The sequence below is a fragment of the Miniopterus schreibersii genome, assembly GCF_964146895.1.
Source record: "Miniopterus schreibersii genome assembly, chromosome: 11".
NCBI classification, from domain to species: Eukaryota; Metazoa; Chordata; class Mammalia; order Chiroptera; family Miniopteridae; genus Miniopterus; species Miniopterus schreibersii.
The window spans coordinates 27,571,768-27,593,144 of NC_138111.1; the positions used below are offsets into that span (position 1 = coordinate 27,571,768).

Sequence of the window (21,377 nt, forward strand, 5' to 3'; positions counted from 1 at the left end):
AATATTGGATGTCTTTGATCTCTAATAAATGGGAGTTTTGAGCCAGATTTAATTTAATTTTAAAAAATTAAGTAATGTGCCTTTTCTTGCTTCTGAGTGTTAAGTAACAAATTTGTACTCTAACATTTATTATCCCATTTAATCTTTACAACTCCTTGAATAGGTATTGTTATCCCTTTTCACATAAGGGAAAACTGAGCTCAGAAGGCAGAGCGAAGGATTGAGAAACCCCTTTGTACTGTGAGGAATCATTTGGATATAAATGACAGAATAAAATCCAACAGGTGTAAACAAAATGGGAATGTATTGACTGATAACTGAACAATCCAAAGGTAGGGCTGGCTTCAGGTAGTAGGATACAGGGACTCAATTCAGTGTAATCAGGGTTCAGTTTCCACTTCTTGGCTCTCTTGTCTTCTGTGCTGACTTTTCTCAGGTTTTGTGTGGTAGCAGGTACAAGTGATGCTAAAAATGTGGTGTCACTCTGACTACATTGTGACATGGGTTCCAATTTGTCATGTATTCATCCCTGAACTACTCATTGTACTGCTCACAGGGGAGTAGAATGCTTCTTCTGACAGGTCTGAGTCATACATAGACCCTTGGAGTAAGGGTGTGGAGGAGGGAAGACCACTCCACCTGCACATGGACTGCGACTGAAGAAGTCAGAGTGTGGTAGTTCCTTCAGAGGACATAGACATACTGGTTCCCGAAAGGTGTATGCATCCTGGTATCGAAACAAAACAAAACATACGTCCACTACAGCCCTCTCTAACTTCCCCATTTTGTTTTCTGGCCCAGAACTATGTCATTACTCTTATGATTTAAGGCTTAACTTGAAGTGTAAATGCAGGTCTCTGGTGGTTGGGGAAGAGTCTGGATGGAGCCCAGGGCAGGGTTCTTGAAGAGGGGGAATCTATGGGAGACCCAAACATATGTGGGGATAGACCGTTCAATGACCTAGACTTTCAATTGCTAGACCTTTTCATTTCAGAGTCCTTTGCCTCAGCTCCAATCTAGCTATGGTCATATCTGAAGCCTCATCATCAGAAACTACTTTGTCTTCTGAAATAATATAGTCTGACATCCCACCCTCTGGCTTCAACCCTCAGATTTGTCCTAAAGATGACAATTCTTCAACCTTGACAGGACATCCATTCCATTGATCCTGTCTGTGAGCAACCTCTTCATTTCCTCCCTCTCCACGATAGTCTTCATGGTCAACATCCCAAACACTTCTCAACTCATTTTCCTTTCATCATTTCTACCTGGCAAAATCCCAACTCTCTGCCTCTGCCAGACCTGCCCCATAGGAAGTGGCTCAGCACTATTGGATAAAATCACACATATGAGTAAGTTGGTGCCACCGTAAACTCATGGTCTACAATTAATGATCAGCTCCATGCATCACTTGAAAAGCACTTATTCATGAATTCCATTTATTAAGTGCCTGCTATGTGCTAGGTACTGTTCTAAGTACTTGGAATACATTGGTGATCAAAACAGGTAAAGCTCCCTGCCTGTGGAGCTTGCTTCATGCCTTAAAAACTCTCCCTTTCTACTAAAAAAATCATTCCAAACTTCACTTTCCTCAACTTCTCTTTCCCCCACCCCTAGCTGATGTGCCAGACCTCCACTTTTCAGAGGAATCAGAAGCCATCAGATGGGACCTTTCCATCGTCAAAAAACCATTGCATGCAACCTCCTTCCTGCTACGGGGAAAGGTGTCTCCCTGGGAGGCCTTCCTTGACCCTCCCAAGCTAGGATGGTGCCCTTAGCCCCCCCATCCCTAACCAATACTTTCCACATTCCATTGTAGCTTGTGTCTTAATTATCTGAGGGCCGGGACCTTGTCCACCCAGTTCACTGCTTTAACTCCAGCATCTGGTGTTTAGTATCTGGTAGGAGCTCAGTAACTTCTGGGTGAATGAATGAGAAATGGGAGTGATTTCTGTTGCAGGCGGGGCCTGCAGCGGGGCGAGGCCTCAGGACCCTCAGGTTTCCCACTGGCCCCTTCAGGAGGCAGCACCTCTGGACACTAAAGTCAGCTTCCTTGGTTTCCTTGAGACCAGAGGTGGGCAGTTAAGCTCAGCCGAAATTCAGGCGGGGTTTTCAGTCCCCCGTGCAGTTCCCGCCACGGGACTCCCTCACCTCGGCTGTCAGGGCCTGTGGGTGGGGCGGCTGCAGCCGGGACCCGCCTCAGCTCCCCAGAGCGAACACGAGTGGCCTCTGCCTCAGCCTCCTTCGCTGTCCAACTCGCTAGTCGTCCTCCCTCTCCTTTTCCCTCTCCTCTTCCATTCCTCCTCCCGTCTCTTTCCTCCCCTTCCCTCTCCATAGGGACGCCGAATTAAGGGCCTGGACAGCGGCCCACATCTACTTGCCGCTTGGACATGATCTTGTCCAGTGATGCTGATAGGTTCAGTATCCTGAAAATGCCAGGACTGGTCAGAGGACGAAGACCTCCCAGAACCACCCCTCTGGGAGGGGTCAGTTTCTCAAACTCTCCCTGCGGGGCTAGCCACAAGTGGGATGATGCCCATGGTCCCGGGAGAGTCGTTTCAAAGATGAAGGGAGCTGTGAGGCTGCAGAGGGCCAGTGGGAATGGTAGGTGCAGCCCAGGCCCACCAGCTCAATGGGCTGAGGTGAGGCTGAGTCTTGATGGGCAGAGGCAGACCTGGGATCAAGTGGAGGCCGACCGTGGTGAGGCATTCTAGGAGACTGGACAAGCCAAGGGAGGAAAATTCAAGGCAGTTGCCTTCACATCACAGGTATTGGTACTTTACTACACTTATTGACAGGCTACTATGTGTCAGGTCCTGTGTTTAATAGAAACTCTAGCCATGTCCCACTAGAGGTAGGAGGAAATACTACTGTTTTTAAAAAAGTTTTTCCCATTATGAAAGTATTATATACTGAATTAGAAGATATGAAAAAGTAGAAGGAAGAATCCCATAAGCTTCCAATCTCAAAATAATTTCCATAGCATTTTGATGTATTTCTTTCCAGATATTGCAATTCATATTTTTACATTGTTTAAATAAATGTAGGTTTTTGTAAGGTAGGAAAGCAATTAATATTTTAGCATAAACCTTTTCTACACACTGTAAACTCTTCATAAACATCATTTTTAATGGCTATGTTACTCTCTGAAGTAGGATCTCTGAAGTAGTCAGTTAGCTACTTATGTGGTTAGTTATTTCAGCATTATCTCATGAATTATAGTTGCTTGCTAAACATCCCTAAGCTCCATTTCCCACAGGTACCCCAGGCCTAACATCTTCATAACTTAGGTCATTTTCTTCTTTTGTCCCAACTTGCTCTTCCTGTTGTATCCCTCAAAGCAATTAGTATCACCTAGTCACTCACCCAAGCAAGAAACATAGGAGCCATTCTACACTGCTCTCTCTTCATCTTTCCCATAAGTAGCCAGTCACCAACTTTTGCTAATTTTCTCAGCTGTTTCTCAAATTTGTCTCTCTTCCCCATCCTTACTGTCACCCTGGGAGTTCAGGCCCTCATAATTTCTCCCACAAATTGTGCAGTAGCAGTAACCTCCTGCCTGATCTCCACCACTTTCTTTGGCCACAAGTCCTGCTTACTAGAGGCACCACTTCATTAATTTTTTAAAATATATCTTTATTGATTTCAGAGAGAGGAAGGGAGAGAGAGAGTGAAACATCAATGATGAGAGAGTCGTCATTGATCAGCTGCCTCCTGCACGTCCCCTGCTGGGGATTGAGCCTGCAACCTGGGCATGTGCTCCGCCCGGGAATCGAATGGCAATCTCCTGGATCCTAGGTCGATGCCACTGAGCCATGCTGGCTGGGCCCTGCTTTCAATTCTTTCTTTTAATATTTTAAAATTACAATTGATATACAGTATTAATTAGTTTCAGGTGTACAACTCTGTGATTAGACATTTATATAACTTACAAAGTGATCACCCCGATAAATCCTGTACCAATCTTACACCACATATAGTTATTAGGATATATATTCCCTATGCTGTACTTTACATCCCCATGACTATTCTGTAACTCACTTCTTTTAGATATATACCTAGAAGTGGAATTCCTAGGTCATGTGGTAGTTCTATGTCTAAGTTTTTTGTTTGTTTTTTAAATTTTTGTTCAAAATATTAGAGATGCCCCTTTTTTTCCCCAATGACCCAGTCCACCCTGTCCCACCCCCCTCCCCAATCCCTCTCCACACCATTATCCGAGTCCTTGGGTTGTGCATATATGCATATAAATTCTTTGGTTACTCTCTCCCCCTCCACCCACCCGCCCCCCTCCATCCCTCTGAGATTTGTCAGTCTGATCTATGCTTCCATGTCATTGAATCATTTCTGTTCATCAGTTTATTAAGTTCTTTAGATTCCACATATAAGTGAGATCATGTGTTGTTTGTGTTTCTCTGCCTGGCTTATTTCTCTTAGCATAATATTCCCCAGGTCCTTCCATATTGTCCCAAATGATATGAGATCCTTCTTTACAGCTGCGTAGTATTCCATGGTGTAAATGTCACACAGCTTTTTTATCCACTCATCTACTGATGGGCACTTGGGCTGTTTCCAGATCTTAGCTATTGTAAATTGCGCTGCTATGAACATAGGGATGCATAAATTCTTTCTGATTAGTGTTTCAGGATTCTTAGGATATATTCCTAGAAGTGAGATCACTGAGTCAAAAGGTAGCTCCATTTTTAATTTTTTGAGGAATCTCCAAACTGTTTTCCATAGTGGCTGCACCAGTCTGCATTCCCACCAGCAGTGTACTAGGGTGCCCCTTTCTCCACATTCTCACCAGCACATGTCATTTGTTGATTTGTTGATGGTAGCCATTCTTACTGGTGTGAAGAGATACCTCATTGTGGTTTTAATTTGCATCTCTCTGATGATTAGTGACATTGAGCATTTTCTCATATGTCTCTTGGCCATATATGTGTCCTCTTTGGAGAAGTGTCTATTCAGGTCCTTTGCCCATTTTTTAATTGGATTGTCTTCCTCTGGCTGAGTAGCATGAGTTCTTTGTACACTTTGGAGATTAGCTCCTTATCGGATACATTCTTGGCAAATATGTTTTCCCAGACAGTGGGGTTCCTTTGTATTTTGAGGCTGTTTTCTTTTGCTCTGCAGAAGCTTTTTAGTTTGATGTAGTCCCATATGTTTACTTTTTCTTTTGTTTCTCTTGCCTTAGGAGATGTATCAGTGAAAATTCCACTACGTGAGATGTCTGTGACTTTACTGCCTATGCTTTCTTCCAGGATTTTTATAGTTTCACAACTTACATTTAAGTCTTTTATCTATTTTGAGGGTTTTTTTTTTGTGTATGGTGGAAGTTGGTGGTCTAGTTTCATTTCTTTGCATGTACTTGTCCAATTTTCCAAGCACCATTTATTGAAGAGGCTGTTTTTTCTTCATTGTATGATCTTGCCTCCTTTGTCAAATGTTAACTGACTATAATGGCATGGGTCTTTTTCTGGGAGTCTCTGTTCTGTTCCATTGGTCTATATGTCTGGGGTTGAACCAATACCAGGCTGTTTTGATTACAATGGCTTTGTAGTACAGTTTGATATCTGGTAAAGTGATCCCTCCCACTCTGTTCTTTTTTCTCAAGATGGCTGCAGCTATTTGGGGACTTTTTTGGTTTCATAAAAATTTTCAAAATGTTTGTTCTAGATCTGTGAAATATGCTGTTGGTATTTTAATAGGAATTGCATTGAATGTATAAATTGCTTTGGGTAGTATGGACAATTTAATGACAGTAATTTTTCCAATCCATGAGCATGGTATATTCTTCCACTTGTTTATATCTTCCTCTATTTCTTTTTTCAGTGTCCTGTAGTTTTCTGAGTACAGGTCTTTTACATCCTTGGTTAAGTTTATTCCTAGCTATCTTATTATTTTAGTTGCAATGGTAAATGGTATTGTTTTTTTAGTTTCTCTTTCTGCAAGCTCATTGTTGGTATATAAGAATGCCACTGATTTCCGGATGTTGATTTTGTATCCAGCTACCTTGCCAAATTCGTTTATCAAATCTAGTAGTACTTTGATGGAGTCTTTAGGGTTTTCTATGTACAGCATTATGTCATCTGCAAATAATGTATGTCTAAGTTTTTAAGGAACCACCAAACTGTTTTCCATAGTAGCTGCATTATTTTACACTTCCACCAGCAATGCATGAAGTTTCCAGTTTCTCCACATCCTGGCAAATACTTATTATTTTCTGTTAAAAAAAAAATATATAGCCATTATACTAGGTGGAAGTGGTATCTCATTGTGCTTTTGATTTGTATTTCCCTCAAGACTAATGAAGTTGAGCATCTTTTCAGGTACTTATTGGCTATTTGTATATCATTTTATTGTCTACTCAAGTCCTTTTCTCATTTTTGATTTGGGTTTGTTTTTTAGTTGTTGAGTTGCTTTTATATTCAGGCACATCTTTAATTCTTGCTATCACTACTACTACCTTCTTCTCCACCCCAGATTAGGGCCTTTGGAATATACTTTCCTAGTACCTAGCATGAGCTACTGTCTTTCACCTCAACTGAAACGTAACACCTGTTACAGAAACAGATTGAAAATTTGTGGGTTTTGACTTTTTTTTCAGTAAGCCTGGCCTTCCATGTCTATATGTCTGTTTCCATTCTTCCTAGAGAATTTCCTATAAGCAATAATATTTGGAACAAAAAGCTCTACTTTTGAAAGAGTCCCATTTAACACTAGTGGGTCCTGGCCTGTAGGACCCAAGAGTCTTTGGCACTGATGCAGCCTCAGGCAACTAATAGAAAAATCTTAGCTAAGGAAAAATCCTACACTTTTAAAGCCTATTGTGTTTATGTGCCAAAGTAGCAAGGATCTAAGAAAGATTGGATTGTGACACCCAGGAAGTTTCCATGTGAAGGGCCCAGTCAAATTCCAGTTAGAGAATGACTTAGGGAAAGGCCTGAGGCAGAGCCTGAGAAAGGGCTCCAAATGTAAGCTATCAAGGAATTCAGAAAGCTCCCCAGTGAAGGTTTTGGGGACTGATTCTTCAGAGGAGATAAAAAGTGACTTTTTGAGTCACACAGGGAATGGGTCAAGAAGTAACTTATCAGTGATCTCAAAAGAGAACCTAGACTTGAAACAACTAAAAAATACCCTGAAGGTTTACTTGGGCAAGAAGCTGGGGCAGATCTATCAAAGTGGGCCCACTAAAGATGTCTATTGTTCATGGCTTTCTGCCAACTATACATTGCCCCCTTCTGAGAAGTCCTTGACACTGGAAATTTAGTACCCTCAATAAATCAGGAACACTGCCTGAATACCTCTTGAAAGCTTTCCTTCCTTAATCTAGGCATTAGATTGACAAGTACTAGGAAGCCTAGATTATATGGCTTTGGGTGTGGCAGAGGTAGAGCTTTCCTTTCAAGGTTCTAGAATGCATAAAACTTAAAGTTGATAGACACCCAATTATGGCTCCTTCACCAATTTACCTTTCTCTTTCAGCCACTCATGTTTCAGGGATGGCTAAGCCAAGGTTGTTTAACTCTTTGAAAGAATCGCTTAGGCAGGTCAGGAGACAAGATGATCACAAAAAGTTCCGTTTGCCCCTGGATATATCTCATCCTTCCCCCTCTGCTTTGAGCGAGAAAGGCCAGAAGGCCCTGAGATGTTGATCGTGGTTAATGCAGGACCCTTAGTCCAAGGAGAAGAATGGACAGACTTTTAAGCTCCTCACACCCATTAAAATGGATAAATCGTGGCAGAGTAGGAGTGTGTGGTGAGCAAGAGAAGCAGTCCAGAGTCACTCCAAGTCTAACAATGGCAGGACATAACCCAAGGGATGAGAGTGGAGTTGTGTCTCAACAGATTCCAGTCATGGAGGAGCAGGGCCCCAGAGGCAGAGAAGAGAGAGAAGAGTGGGGGGGATCACCACAGAGGGAGCACCTTCTTGGAGTTTCCACTTTAGGAAAAGGATATTGGAGATTAATTTAGTGTTTCTTTCAAGGGCCAGAGAGTCCAGGGAGATAAGTGAAGTCTAAGAAGACTCTAGCTCCTAAGCCACAATCAGAAGATGTTATGAGAGTCAGTGAGCTGGGAGATGTCCAGAAACTAAATGGCTATCTGAGTGGACAAGGGGCTTGCTCCAGTGACCGAGGAATTCCCCCCGCCCTCCCAAATTGCTGGTTGCCCAAGATTCAGGATGGCCAAGCCTTAAAGAACATATTATGGCCATACAAATGAGCAAATGATTGTCACAGTACTGTCATTACAAAATTATACACACACACACACACACACACACACCCTCTACTATAAAAGGATTTAGGGGCTTGTCAAAGTGAGAAAACCCAATATAGACCCCACTTCCCAGGACCTGGCTGGACTGGAATTTCCCTCCAGCTTTAGTCTTGACTTTTATACAGGTACCCACCCCCCCTTGTATGTGTAGGGTTACATAGAAATTAAAGGACCACAAATCTCCCATGCAACTTTTAAAAAGGGTGAAGCTAAAATTGCAGGCCGAGCCAGCTTCAGGGCTTTCTCATTGAAGTGCCCGTGGTTTCAGATAGCTTGGCTTCTAAGATCTCAAATTCCCATCCCCAGAGAGTGCTCAGTGGGGACACGACAATTTCTTAGGTCCTGTGTATTCACATGGAGGCCAGAGGCAACAGTCTGGCCCAGCAGACCTGGATCCCAAAGCTTCAGGCCTCAGGGAAGAGCCAGGGCAAGAATTTAGCCCCAAGTAAAGAGGCACAACCCTAGGAGGCCCAAAACAGGAGAGCATCGAGGAAGGGATGCAGGATTGGGGCTCTCCCTGCCCAGGCCAGGGGATTAGCAAACACCCTTGTGAGCAAGAGCCATTGGTTTCTGCACTGGAAGGAACACGCTCCTTCTGAAGGTACCTTGGATAAAAGGATGAGGAGCTCTTTTCACTGGCATTGTCCCAGGAAAAAAGGCAAGGCAGAAAGGTTCAGGTGAAAAGCCTAGTCAGTGTCAGCCTCTGTGTGGAGCCCAGGGCCAGGTGAAGGCAGATCTGTCTTCATGGCAGTGGGCACACTGAAGCTAAGGAGGGCATGGTCATCATGGGCCTGATCCTGGGGAAGAATCAGGGTTCGCGCACAGAAGAAAATCAGCAGCAGGAGGAAGTCTAGGCCCAGGCAGAGCCCATAGGTGGGCATTCCTTTGACTACAGGGTTCCTCCCTGCCAAGATCCAAGTAAAGTGACAAGTGCATCATGCAGTCAGCACAGCACACAGGCCCTGAGGACCAGAGCTATCTCGCAGGACAGGTGGCTCTCAGGCCAGGACAATTATCCCTGGAAAATGATGAGATTTAAGGATCAGCAATGATGTTCATGACTCCCAGGGAGCCTGTGTTCTCAGCCAGGCCCCACCAACATGGACCAAAGATCCCAGGTACCTCTGGCTGTCCTCTTCACTGCCGCAGGTTCTGTCTTTGGGGTTATGTCTCTTCTAGTCATCCAGAAAGTCCTTCCTCCTAGGAGGGAAATTTCTCTCAAAGGAAAATTCTAGTCCATGTAGAGAAAATCTATTCATTATCATGATAGCACATCCTTTAAAGAGGATAGTCTCTGTTTCTCATAACCAAGGATACTTATTTTTTCCAAATAGACTTGTTTCTTCTAATAGGTGAGTGATATCTTTATCTTTGTTGTTTGGAGTATATGTTTTGGAAATCCCAGGAGTCTGGGCTTAGAGGAAGAAAGGAATCAGCTTCATCTTATATTGAGGTCCTGCTTGAGCTTCTCAAAAGTGACCAGGGCCCTGGAGGAAGGTTGGCAATGGCACTGCACACCCGCCTCCAGCCGAGGTTATAATCTGCTCCTGGTCAGATTATATATAATATAACATATATATACACACACACATCCTCACCAAAGGATGTGTTTTTTGATTTGAGAGAAAGGAAGGGAGAGAGAGAGAGAAAGAAACAGTGAGGTAAGAGAGAAACAGCGATTGGTTGCCTCTTGTAAGTGCCCCAACCAGGGATAGAGTAGCAACCTAGGTATGTGCCCCAAACAGGAATTGAATCTGCAGCCTTTTGGTGTATGGGATGATGTTCCAACCAACCAAGCCACCTGGCCGGGCTCAGATGCCATATTTTTAAAATATTTTATTTTTTTTCATAATACTGTCATTACAAAAAATACAAAAAAAACCAAAAAACAAAAACTACTATAAAAACATTCAGGGGCTTGTCAAAGTGAGAAAACCTAAAGACCCCACCCCAGGACCTTGCTGAAACAGACTTCCCCTAGTTCCTGCACTATTGAATCTTTTTGCAACTGTGGGAATGGGGTGGAGTCACACAGGCATCAAAGGGCTGGAAATTTCCCACACAGCCTCCATGAAGGGTAAGAAATAAGTAGCTTCACATATCACAAAAATGGGATTTGGAAGTTTGGGGGTGGCTAGGCCCTGAGTTCAGAGGTGTGGGGAGAAACCTGTGACCCTGAATCTCTTGCTGGGGAATAGCTGCCGCCTGACCCCAAAGCTCTTTCCCTTCCTGATGAAGTCTGGGAGATGGACCCTGCCCCCCTCTTAGCTTTATTACAGCAGGCCCCTACCCCCCTCCATGCCTGTACACTCCTGAGAGCACAGGGAGGACAGAACTTTCAGCTCTGTGGGGTCTGGGCAGGGGCGCTGTCAGGGAGGCTGCTGAGGGCCCCATTCACCCCCCTGCCCCAGATGAAAAGTGTCTCGTGCTCAAAGGCCCGGTTACGGACCTTCCCTTTCTGTCTCAACCCGGGAGAGGCACAGACAGCTCTAGGCGAGTGCTTTGTGTGTGTGAGTATGTGTGTGATAACCTTGGACACTGTGGACCTGGAGGTGGGGCTGGGGTGAGAGAGCAGTGTCCTATCTTCTTCCTGCCCCATAAGGAAGGGAGAGGAGAGGTATTAGCAAAGCTGAGAGGGGAAGGAGGGCATGCTATTTACAGGCGTGGACAAGGAATCTCTATATCTTCAAGTAGCACTCAGGTCACTCTCCAGCCACTGGAGTGGGAACTGGATTCAAAGCTAGTGACATGAAAATTGACCCCTGGCCTGGGCTAGTTCTCCCCACTTCCCTCCCACTCCCCCAAGGCAGCCCAGCTCTGAAAGGGGTCAGTGACAGGAACATTTTCCTGAAAACCAGTGGCTTTTTTTTGCATTTTAAAAAAGTTGCCATTGTCCAGTGGACATCAAGTTGGGTACACATTGGGTGGGGTGAGTGTGGGGGTATTGCTGTGGTAGACTCTGGGCTGACTGGGGCAGAGCCTAGGAACAGGGCAGGTGCTGCTTAAGGATCTGTCGTGTCTGTGGTGTTAATCTGTCTGGGAAGCGAACTTTGAATTCGACAATGAGGTCTCCCCTTTGGGTGGGCACCTTGGGGAAGGGAAGGCCCTCCCCACGGAGTCTCTTCACGGTGCCTGGCTTGATGACATCATTGCAGGGCAAAGGGATCACTCGGCCATCAATGGTGGGAATGTTCACGGTACAGCCACACAGTGCCTGGGGAAAATGAGGCAGAGAGTGAAGAAAAGGTGGAATAGAGTGACTGGAAAGAGAGAAAAAGATTAAAATGGGGAAAGAATGTCCCGATCATCCCCCCTCATCACACACACAACCTGACCTAGGCCGTACCTCTTTGAGGCTGATCAGGGCACTGTAGAGCACGTTGGTACCGTCTCGGCGGAAGTGTGCATGGGGCTTGTCTTTGAGCACAAAGACTATGTCAGCAGGGATGTTGTCAGGTGTGGCATCACCCTCTTTGGGGAAGGTGATCTTGGTGCCTTCCTTCCAGCCACGCTTGATGACAATGTGCAGGATCTTGTCCTCGGTGCGCACAGTTCTCCCATCGGGGTTGAGGCGCCGCCTTGTGATCTTCATACGCTTGGTGGAGCCATGGTAGATCTCCTCCAGGGACACCCGCAGCTCATGCACCACAGGTGGGTCCTGCACCTTGCGCCGAGGGTACAGTGGTTCCGGCGCTCGCCTTGGACCCCTACTCAGCCCATTGAAGCCAAAGCGGCCGAAGGCGCCAAATGGGTCCTCCTCCTCATCCACATCCATGTCATCTGGGTCAAAACCACTGAAGGGTCGAGTGGAGCGACTGCTGGCAAAGAAGATATCGAAGGGGTTGGAGCCACCAAAGAAGGAGGCAAAGGTGGCATGAGGGTCCCCATGAAAGGTGTAGTGAAAGGAGCCACTGGAGCCACCTGATGAACCACCGCCAGTCTTCAGGCCTGGAAGGAGGAGAAGTTAGGGACAGTGTGGCTGGTCCGGACCCTACCCCAGCTCCTCTCCCTGCTCTCTAGCTCCCCACTCATAGGCCTAGAGAAAGAAGAAATCTTTAACTCCCAGAGAGAGTAAGAAAAGTCTCCGGCAAGATTAATTTTTACTCTTAATCATGTGTTTAATAAAGCACATCTTGAAGTTCAAAGAGGTTGAGTTACTCAATAGGTGGAAAAGCTAAGACTAGAAGTCTTGGAGGATGTGACTTCCAGTCCTGTAATCTCTCCCATGTACCCAGGACCCAAAGTTGTTTTACAAAGCTTTGAGTGGCTGGCCAAGTCATATCTGGCTCTGAAATTTTTCTCTAAGGACACACAAGAGACAATTGGATAAGATTTGACCACATGGGGGGAAAGTAAGTGACCTGTCCCAAATAAGGTGGGAATACAGTCCAGGAGGAGGCCCAATCTCACTCTGCTTCTAGCAGTTTCTTCTTTCCCTGACTTCTGACCAAATGGGAAATAAGGAGGGCCCCCAAAAGCAAGAAAGCTCATTAGCTTGGAGATGAGAAGCTACTTCTTTAGAAAAAGTTTTCAAATGCTTTGTTCTCATACTCAGGGCTCACAGCGTTGCACAACTTTAGGGGGCAGCATTCACACATTGGATAGATATAGACTACAATGGAAATAGATCCCCCTAGAGTTATATAACACCAAGCCCTACACCTCATACTTATTGTCAGAGCAGCCAAAATGCATGAATGAGCTGGCACATTGTGGGTGGTGACCCTAGCTGCTCTCTCTGGAGTCAGGTCCTGTCTAAGGGGCTCAGGTTCCTGGAGGCAGCCCTAATGGGTGGATGGTAGTGGTGGGGATCGGGATAGTAGGGGGGCATAGAAAGGAGCAAGGGAGGGGGTTAACAATGAGAAATGATCTATAATATGTAGACTTAGGGTGGGGCCCAAGCTAGGGGAAGGGACTCTTCTCTTTGAGGCCTTTTATTTAGAATTCCAATTGGCTGTGGAAGCCTGAGCCTAAATTAGCCTCTTATTTCTGGGACCACAAGGGCAGTTTCGGGTTTCATTAGAGATGCCAAGTGGCAGACAGTTCAGAGACTTGTGGCAGCTGCCTTTTCACCTCTTCCTTAAGACTTAGGGTCTGTTCTTTCCTTCTGTTGAGGTCTGATTATCAGGTGAGTTCAAGAAGATTGGCAAAGCTCAGTGAGAGAGGGAGGTTGGACTGATGACGACAGGAAGGGATAATTTCTCTGTAGGGATTCCTGCTATACCACTACCACCCCCATTTCAGGCTGGGAACAACTTGTCCCTAGCCAGGGCTGAGCACACAGTCTATGTGCACAACTGTTCTGCCTGGTTGTTGGGGAGGAGGCAGGGCGGACAGAAATATAACCCACATTTCCAAGGCTTCTTTTCCCTCCCTAGGCTCTGAATGTCTTCTTAAGATTGTGTTGTATCCCCAGGAGCCTCCCTGTGATGTAGATCTGCTTTAGAACCCAGTGTCTGGGCATAGGGGCTGAGCTTTGCCCTTCACTTAGGTTTGGTGATGCAGGACGGGTGAAGGTTCCAGGTAGCAGTCCCAGCTCCCACCTTCTTCCTAAACAAAGGTGAGGCCAAGGGGAGGAACGAGGGCAGTTCCTAGACAGGTCACATGGTGGCATGATGTCTGCATAGTTTCCCTCTCTCCCCACCTCTACTCACATTCCTCTACCCTAAAAAAAAAATAAAAAAAAATCTTAGCCAAGAGAATACTGGGGATTCCAGAAGATGCCTGGTGAATCTGGGAGTTGGCAAGTTTTGTAGGTGAGCAGGGGAAATGGAAGGACTAGTGGCATGAAGAATAAGAAGAGGGGGCTGGGCAGACTGGGGCGCACAGGGGATGAAGTGAGGAGGAGGAGAGGAAAAGAATGATCTTTTGAGTGCCTCCTCTGCATCAGGCACAGTACATGGTTTGCCTCCCTAATTTGAGGCTAGAGTGGGGAGAGTAAGTGGGGATGCAGTTAGGGAAGAAGGACAGTTCCTCCCGGGAAGGAGAGTCCTCAGCTGTGACTATGTCTCTTAATATAGCCTGACAGGTGCCTGTGGCTGGCGGGTAGCAGGCGGCCCTGAGGGGCAGGCTCAGAATTAGCAGCTACATCATGCCTGTGGGATGTGCTGGGAGGGGCCGCCCTCTCAGAGGCTTTATTTGGGCCTTTCCTGCCACCCTGTGCATGGCCACCAGCTACCCCAGGGAGGGGGCAAGATGCCAACAGCAGTTTCCCTTCCACCCTTGGATCTCTGCCACTTCCTCAGGGTGGCAAAACTCCACCTCTGATCGCCTGAAGTGGGCAAGGAGGGGGCAGAGAAAGAACAACTATCTCTCTAGCTCAGTGCTCCAGTGGTTAATTCCCAGGCTGCTTAGGGGTCAAACTTTTATGCTGATGAATGTAAATGCTCTGTCCTCAGAGAGTCACACACTCCCTTTCCCTAACCTTCCTCATCAGCCAATGAAGCAGCAGGGACTTCAGGCAGGACTAATAAGGCTGGGAGGGAAAAATGGGAGGGGGGAGGCCTCTGGTTCTAGCTTCAGGCCTCTCTAAGGTCTGAGCTTAAGCAGGGAGAGGTGCAGAGAGAGGTGGGCAGAACTATGGTAAGCTGAGGCTGGGTAGTGGGTGGTCTCTCCTCTCCTTTGGGTGCCAGTGTTAGGGACACTTGCCTCCCTCACCCCTCTCCTCAGCCTCCAGTTCCCTACTATAACTGGGTCACCCAGGGCCCCAGACAAAGACAGGGGTCCAATATCAGGCTGGAGCACTACTCTCTTACCTTCCTCTCCATACTGGTCATACAGGCCCCGTTTCTTAGGGTCACTCAGCACATCATAGGCCTCTGCAATTTCCTTAAACTTCTCCTCGGCATTGGGCTCTTTGTTCTTGTCTGGGTGGTACTTCAAGGCCATCTTCCGATAGGCTTTCTTGATCTCATCCTCGTTGGCTCCCGATGGGATCCCAAGAATCTTGTAATAATCCTTTCCCATCACAGCCACTGGACCGGCACTGGTCTCCTTGTTTCTGAAAGAAATCCAGAGCCAATCCTTATTGCCTCTATTCCCTCCTGTTCCAGCCCTGTTCTTGATGACCCTGCAATCCCTAAAAGTCACCGTGTGACTTTTCTGTGGGCCTCTGTCTCTCCATCAGTAAAGTGAAAGGTTTGGACTAGATAATCTCTTCCAGTTCTGACATTCTAGGATTCTGTGATTTTTTTCCCCAGTTGCTGGGTTTTCCCAGCAGGAAGCTGGGGGCTGTGGTCCACTTCTTGGAGCTAGGCTGAGGCCCACGTCCTTGGGCCAGACTGAGAACCCCCGAAAGGCCCTGCTAACTGAGGTGGCACCATGGACTGACAGACCCACACACAGAAGCTGGCGAAGATCAATGTACAGGGTGAGGTCACCTGAGCATCGTGGTCTCCTACGCCATGCCTCAGGCATGATGCCCAGCCTAAGGGCAGCTGGGGCAGTGGCCTAGGACTGGGGACAGGCCTGGGTCTTCAGCCAGCTGCCCTGGCCAACCAGGCTGAGTCAGGGTGTGGGTGCCTGGAGTCCTCTCTGCCATTGGAGACCCCAGGCCTCCCTGCCCCCGATCCCCAGACTATGCTAAGCCTCACGTGTGACTCAGATCAGAGGATGATTCACAGCCTTTGGAAACTGCCATTTCTAACTCCCTCATTAGTAGGGGGATGATTACTGTCCTTCCCCCAATCAGGGCAACAGCTCCCTTTACTCATTTCCCAGTGTCTACACACAAAACTGTGTGTGAAGACATGTCTGTGCTGCCTAAGCACCAATGTTGGTGAACAAAAGCATCCTGGTAGTAGGGCCTTTTAAATCTTAGTTGTTAGGAGACAATTGGGCACTAACCACCATTTCCTTAATACCTTCCCTACCAGCCCTTCCCTCTCACCTGCCAGTGGTTTAGGATCTGGCCCAGTGCCAGGCCCACACTTCTCTGGTAGTCCCTTCTAAGCTGGATGCAGGGGGATTTGTTATGTGAAGGAGAAACATAAGGTTCTAATTCTTCCATGCTAATCTCCCTCCACCAAAGTCTGTGGTGGATATGTAGGGAAGGGGACTTTCCTGTATTCAGAGCTATTTGGGGGAATGGCCAGAAGCCATTCTCCAGCCCTTCTGAGATTTGGCCAATCCCTGCCAAAACCCGGAGAAGCAGAGTCTTTCTAGCAATGTCCTGGGCTGGCAGCCACAGCAAAGGCCTGCTTTTCTGCCTCTGACTACTTCAGCTAGGGGTACAGGGTTTTCTGGCAGGAGTGAGGGCTGTAATTGGTAAGACTCCAGGCAGGTAAGGACAATTGTCCTACCTCCTGCCCCCACAGGGCCTGTTGCAGGTAGCTGGGTTGACTCATGGTTCTGGGAGTCACCTCATGCTGACAAAGAGAAGGTTCCAAAAAGGCGGTACTCCCCTTCTCCCCCTACCAGCATGTCACGCCTGGTGGGGGAGGCTGGGGTTGGAGGAGGCAGAGAAGAAAGAGCATCTGGGGGAGGGCAGCCATTTTCGGAAGCAGCAGTAAAAGCCGTCTGAGAGGGAGCTGGGGGTGGTCTGCTATCTCTACCTCCGCCCACACCTTCTTTCCCCTGGGATTGGGAAGGAATCCTAGCACACCAAGAGGGTGGCCCCAGAGAACTATAGCAGCTTCTAGGCAGAGGGCAAAGGAAAGACTTGCCAATTCTCCCACCCTCCTCTTGCTGTCCCTGTGTTACCTCTTCATCGGCCAGCTTCCTCCCTGGCATCCACCTGCTAGCTGTTACAGATCTATAATTCTCTTCCCTCCACAGACACAGGGCAACCTCTCTCAGGAACTGCTTTTTCCTTCCTTCTTTCTCCCTCCCTCCCCCTACCCACAAGCCATGCGTTGGAATGACAAAGGAGCCCCGTGGCATGGCACTGCCTTTGATGGAGAAGAATGGAGAGGATGCTAATGCAGAGGCAGGAATGAAAAATGAGGAGAGATGGCAAGGGGGACTGGTGTCGAGAGGGGAGATGGCTGATACAGAAAATTAAGTACTGAGGGAGAGGAATGAGGGATGGCAAGTGGAAGTGGCTGAGGTAGAAAATGGGTTGAAAGAGAGCTGTGGAGAGTTAAAATGCTGGAGATGTTTGTGGAAAATAAGTGGATGCCTGAAGGGTTTGGTATAGGAAATGAATGATAAGGGGTACACTTCATTCACATGTAGGGGTGAGGCAGGAGGCTCTTATATGTAATGGGGAGGAGATGAGGGTGAGATGGAGGAAGCAAGTAGGCAATGGGGGAGGGGAGGATGCGACGTGGAGAACTTGACTTGACATGGGTATGAGTGCCATTCTCCGGAGGGACTTACCGAAACTTTACAAACCCATTCAGCGTCCACGCTCGAAGTTTTAAGGGCTCCAGCTGAATTTTAAACATCAAGCTGGCTAAGAAGTCTTCTCCCCAGAAGTGTGGGAAGCTCCGGAAAGCTCCTCGGGCCTGTAGTGGGGATGCTGCTGGGGATGGGCAGGAGAGCACTGTGCGCTTAAACATGCCCAGCCCAGCCCCTCACCTCTGATGGCTCCCCTGGAGCCTGCTTGGAAAGCTGCAGCTCTGGAAGTCACCTCCTCAGGTTCTCAGAGGCACTTACCCAGCAAGGCCTGTCCGGTGCAACAGGAGCTGGACCTGATGCCCAGGTGTGCAGAGTGAAGGGAAAGGGTCCAGTAGCCACCTGCTCTTAAGTGCGGCAATGTCTGGCTGATTGTGAATGGCTGTATGACAGTGTGACAGTAAGGCTGGCAGTGCGAGCGTGTGCCGCGAGTGAGTGGCAGCGCGTGTACCTGTGACAGGTGTGATTGTCTGTGAGGGCCTGAGAGGCACTAAGTTCCTCTGCCTCTATCGGGGAGGACCCGACCCCGATCTGCAGGAACCTACTCAATGAAGTCACTGATGGGGAGTCTCCTCCTTCACACATGGGCGGGGAGGGGCGGGGCAGAGCCGAGCCCCGCCGGGACAAAAGGCGCGGCCAGGAGAGGACGGGAGAGAAGAGGGGGCTCGGGCGGGGGAGGGTGGTCGGTGATGTCACCGGTGCTGGGTGGCTGGGCTGGCTCAGAAACACCTCCTCCCGGCGGAACCCAATCCGACCCGCCCGACCCTCCCCGGGCTCAGACGCTGGCTGCCCCCTGTAAGAGGGTCGCGGACAACGAGCAACTTGCAGAATCCAGGTCCCCGCCACCCTATGGCAGAAGAGCCGATGGGCCCTTAGTGTCCCAACCCCCTGACACCAGGACCCCCTGGCTTCGAGACGCCCACACTCCCAGGATCCCCGAGTCCTAGATCGGCGCCCTCACCGGTGAGGAGCTGCGGGCGCCTCCGCGGTCCGTCAGACAGCCGCTGCCCCCTCCCCCGGCTCCGGCTCCGCCGCCTCCACCACGGACAGGAGTCGCCTGCCCGCCGGCCGCAGACAGCGGGCCCGGGAACCCGCCCCCACGGCTCCGCCTCCGCGCTGCCCATTGCACCGCCTGCCCGTCACTCAGCTCAAACCTCTGTTGTAATTGGACAGCTTTCTACGAGTGGCTTGGCTGTAGCCGCCCATTCTCCACCTCTGTCACCGGGCCACACGCGCACAGAGTCCTGGCAATGATTGGTGGGGGTCTGATTGGTGCGCTCTGGGATCAGTCAACCACACCTCTTCACTATCTCGTCGTGTCATTGGTGAAAGGGACAGAGGGCGGCAACTCCGCGCGCCCTTTGATTTTATTGGTTGGCCGTGGGGCTCAGACCCGAGCCGGGAGGAGGTGGGGTGCGCAACTATATTAGTCCAATCTCCGGTGTGGGAAGGTGGGACGTACTGGCCACCGCTGGAATTCCGGGAGAACCTTCTGGAACCCGTGCAATGTCAAAGGTAGTCTTAAAGGAAAACTGTGCCCACCAGTTGGCGGTGACTCTGGGCATTCTTTCCTCTCATCTTTCAGGAGGGTAGGGGAGAAAATAGTGCACTCTGGGAGGTGTAGTCTCTGGACTAGGGTCAAAGGGTCACCCCTTCTTAACCTGTCTTCTATCGACTGTGTGATCTGACTTTGACCTGATTTAGCTTTACCTTACCTTGACCCGGAGGTGACCTGCCGTGACCTAACTGAATTTCAAAACAGGCCCCGGTAGACATGCAGGGTTTAAGTGCCCTTCTGCTCTCTCCTTTGTAAGCTGGTAGTTCTCCCCAGGTTTAGCACCTCCATGATTCCCTTTCCGTGTCCCCTTTTCATTCTCTGTGTAGTCCCCACACCCTAGCTGCCTCATGAGCAGCCCGCAGTCCCCATTAAAGTTCTCTCTATAATCTTTCATCCTACTTTCCCTCGCCCCGCCCCCTTTCCCTCTTCGTGACCCCATATGATCTTCAGTCTTCCCCCCCAGATCTTCTGGTTTATCCTACTCCTAATCCTTTCTGTTCCTAAGATCTCTCCTATCCTAGTTCCCTCCCTTAACCCTTCATCTGAGCTCCACATGATCTCCTTTCTTAACACCCTCAGAGTCTTACATTTCAGTCCCACCCCACCCCCACTCCCCATTAAATCGCAACCCAGTGTCCCCGCTGTTCAGAGCAGGCAGGGCTGCGGAGGCGGTCGCCAGCGGAAGCCGACGCTTGAGCAGACACGGTGCCTCGCGCCCACGTCACTGTCTCCCAGGCCCATCTGTGCTAGAGGGAAGGGGGTGGGGGTAAAGGGGTGGCGGTGAGGGGGTGGAGAGGGGGTAACCTCGGGGTGAAGAGGAAGAAGGAATCCTTGGAGGGTTTGAGGACAAAGGAAGGGCCAGGGCAAAAGCTCTCACTTCTCTTTCTTTGCCGTTTTTTTTCAGAGACAGAGTTTGGACACTCACGAGGTCATGCAGACTGGACAGATCTGGAAACCGAGGCTTGTAGTGCATCAGTACCTAGGCTACAGAGCAGAGCAGGGCAGAACAGGAGAGGGGCCTAGGGGTCCTGAGGTCAGGTCTGCGTGGTCTCCACTACCTGTCTTCTTTCTAGTACTCACTATGGGGGTCCCAGGTGTAAACGGGTGTGAGGTGTGAAGAAAGGAAAGGAAGTGGGGTAAGAGGAGTATGGAGAGGAGGTGGGGTGTAGGGGATAAGGAGAGGAGGGAGGGAAGATGGGATGAGGGGGATGAGGAGAGGAAGGGAGGGGAGATGGGATGAGCAGCAAAAGGGTGGGAGAGATGGGGAGGAAGATGAGGAAGGGGAGGGAGGTGGGCCGATGAGGGAATAGAATAGTGTGACATGGAGATGGGCAAGGTAGGATAAGGGGCCCAGGACTGGTGCTGTCTCCTTAGATCTGGAGGCTCTCACTCCCCTACCTCCAGATGCATGGGGGCCTGGTTGGTGGGTGGCTCTGCTTCCTCCTATTCCAGTTGTATCTTGCCTCCTCCAGCCTTGCCTGTGCCAACACAGAGGCAGACAATTTAGTCACCAGCCCTTAACCTGGTCCCTGTGGTTGCTAAAGTATAGGCTTAGAACTTTGAGGGTTCAGGGCTGTGCCTTCAGATATTGGTGGCATGGGCTCTGTTGTCTGCTGGGTTAGCTATTGCCACCCTCTGTCCCATTGCCCAGGTGTCAGATGTGTGTGTGAGGAATCAGGGTGAGGCATAGGGTAGAAGAATGGAGGCTCTGGAGGCAGACTGTTGACCTTGTGAGGTTACTTGCCGCATCTGTGCCTCATTTCCTTCTTTGTAAAATGTTGGATAGACAACAGCAGTGCCTTATAGGGTTGTTGTGAGGGTTAATTAAGGTAACATGTAATACACCTAGTTTTGAGCTTGGCATATAGTTAATGCTCACAAAGTTAACTGTTAACCTGAATGTTCACAGGTGTCTGGGTGTGTGAGTGCATCTGTAAATGTCTGTCTGATTGGGAGTTATTTGTACTGTTTTATCTGTAATGCAATTTGTAAGTAAGAGTGTATCTGTAATTATTTTTGTGTGGTACTGTGCCTGATTCTGTGTTATTTGCTATAGGTGTGTGATTTTGTGTTAGTGTACATGTGTGATTAAATGACTGTATAGGCCTGGTCTACATGACAAAGAATAGATGAAGTGTGGCTTCAAGGCTGTTGACATACTGACATCGTGTGTGCTGATGTATGCATTCATCTGTGATCT

General features: G+C 48.5%; 1 protein-coding gene across 5 annotated transcripts; it reads right to left on the minus strand.

Moving 5' to 3' along the window:
• Positions 1-10,096: 10,096 nt before the first annotated feature.
• Positions 10,097-18,696, minus strand: DNAJB5 (DnaJ heat shock protein family (Hsp40) member B5). 5 transcript variants are annotated; one of them, XM_081151400.1, is made up of 5 exons: positions 18,581-18,696; positions 17,602-17,746; positions 15,039-15,283; positions 11,630-12,231; positions 10,097-11,497 (listed from the first exon to the last, which is right to left on the minus strand). In XM_081151400.1, exons 2-5 carry the CDS (start codon positions 17,667-17,669, stop codon positions 11,264-11,266), a joined length of 1,149 nt encoding a protein of 382 aa, XP_081007526.1. In that variant the 5' UTR covers positions 17,670-17,746; positions 18,581-18,696; the 3' UTR covers positions 10,097-11,263. The 5 variants fall into 5 exon arrangements, with proteins under 5 accessions (XP_081007526.1, XP_081007525.1, XP_081007528.1 ...); XM_081151402.1 differs by having other exon boundaries at positions 10,131-11,497; positions 17,602-17,729; XM_081151401.1 differs by having other exon boundaries at positions 10,131-11,497; positions 17,602-17,743.
• Between the last annotated feature and the right edge of the window lie 2,681 nt (positions 18,697-21,377).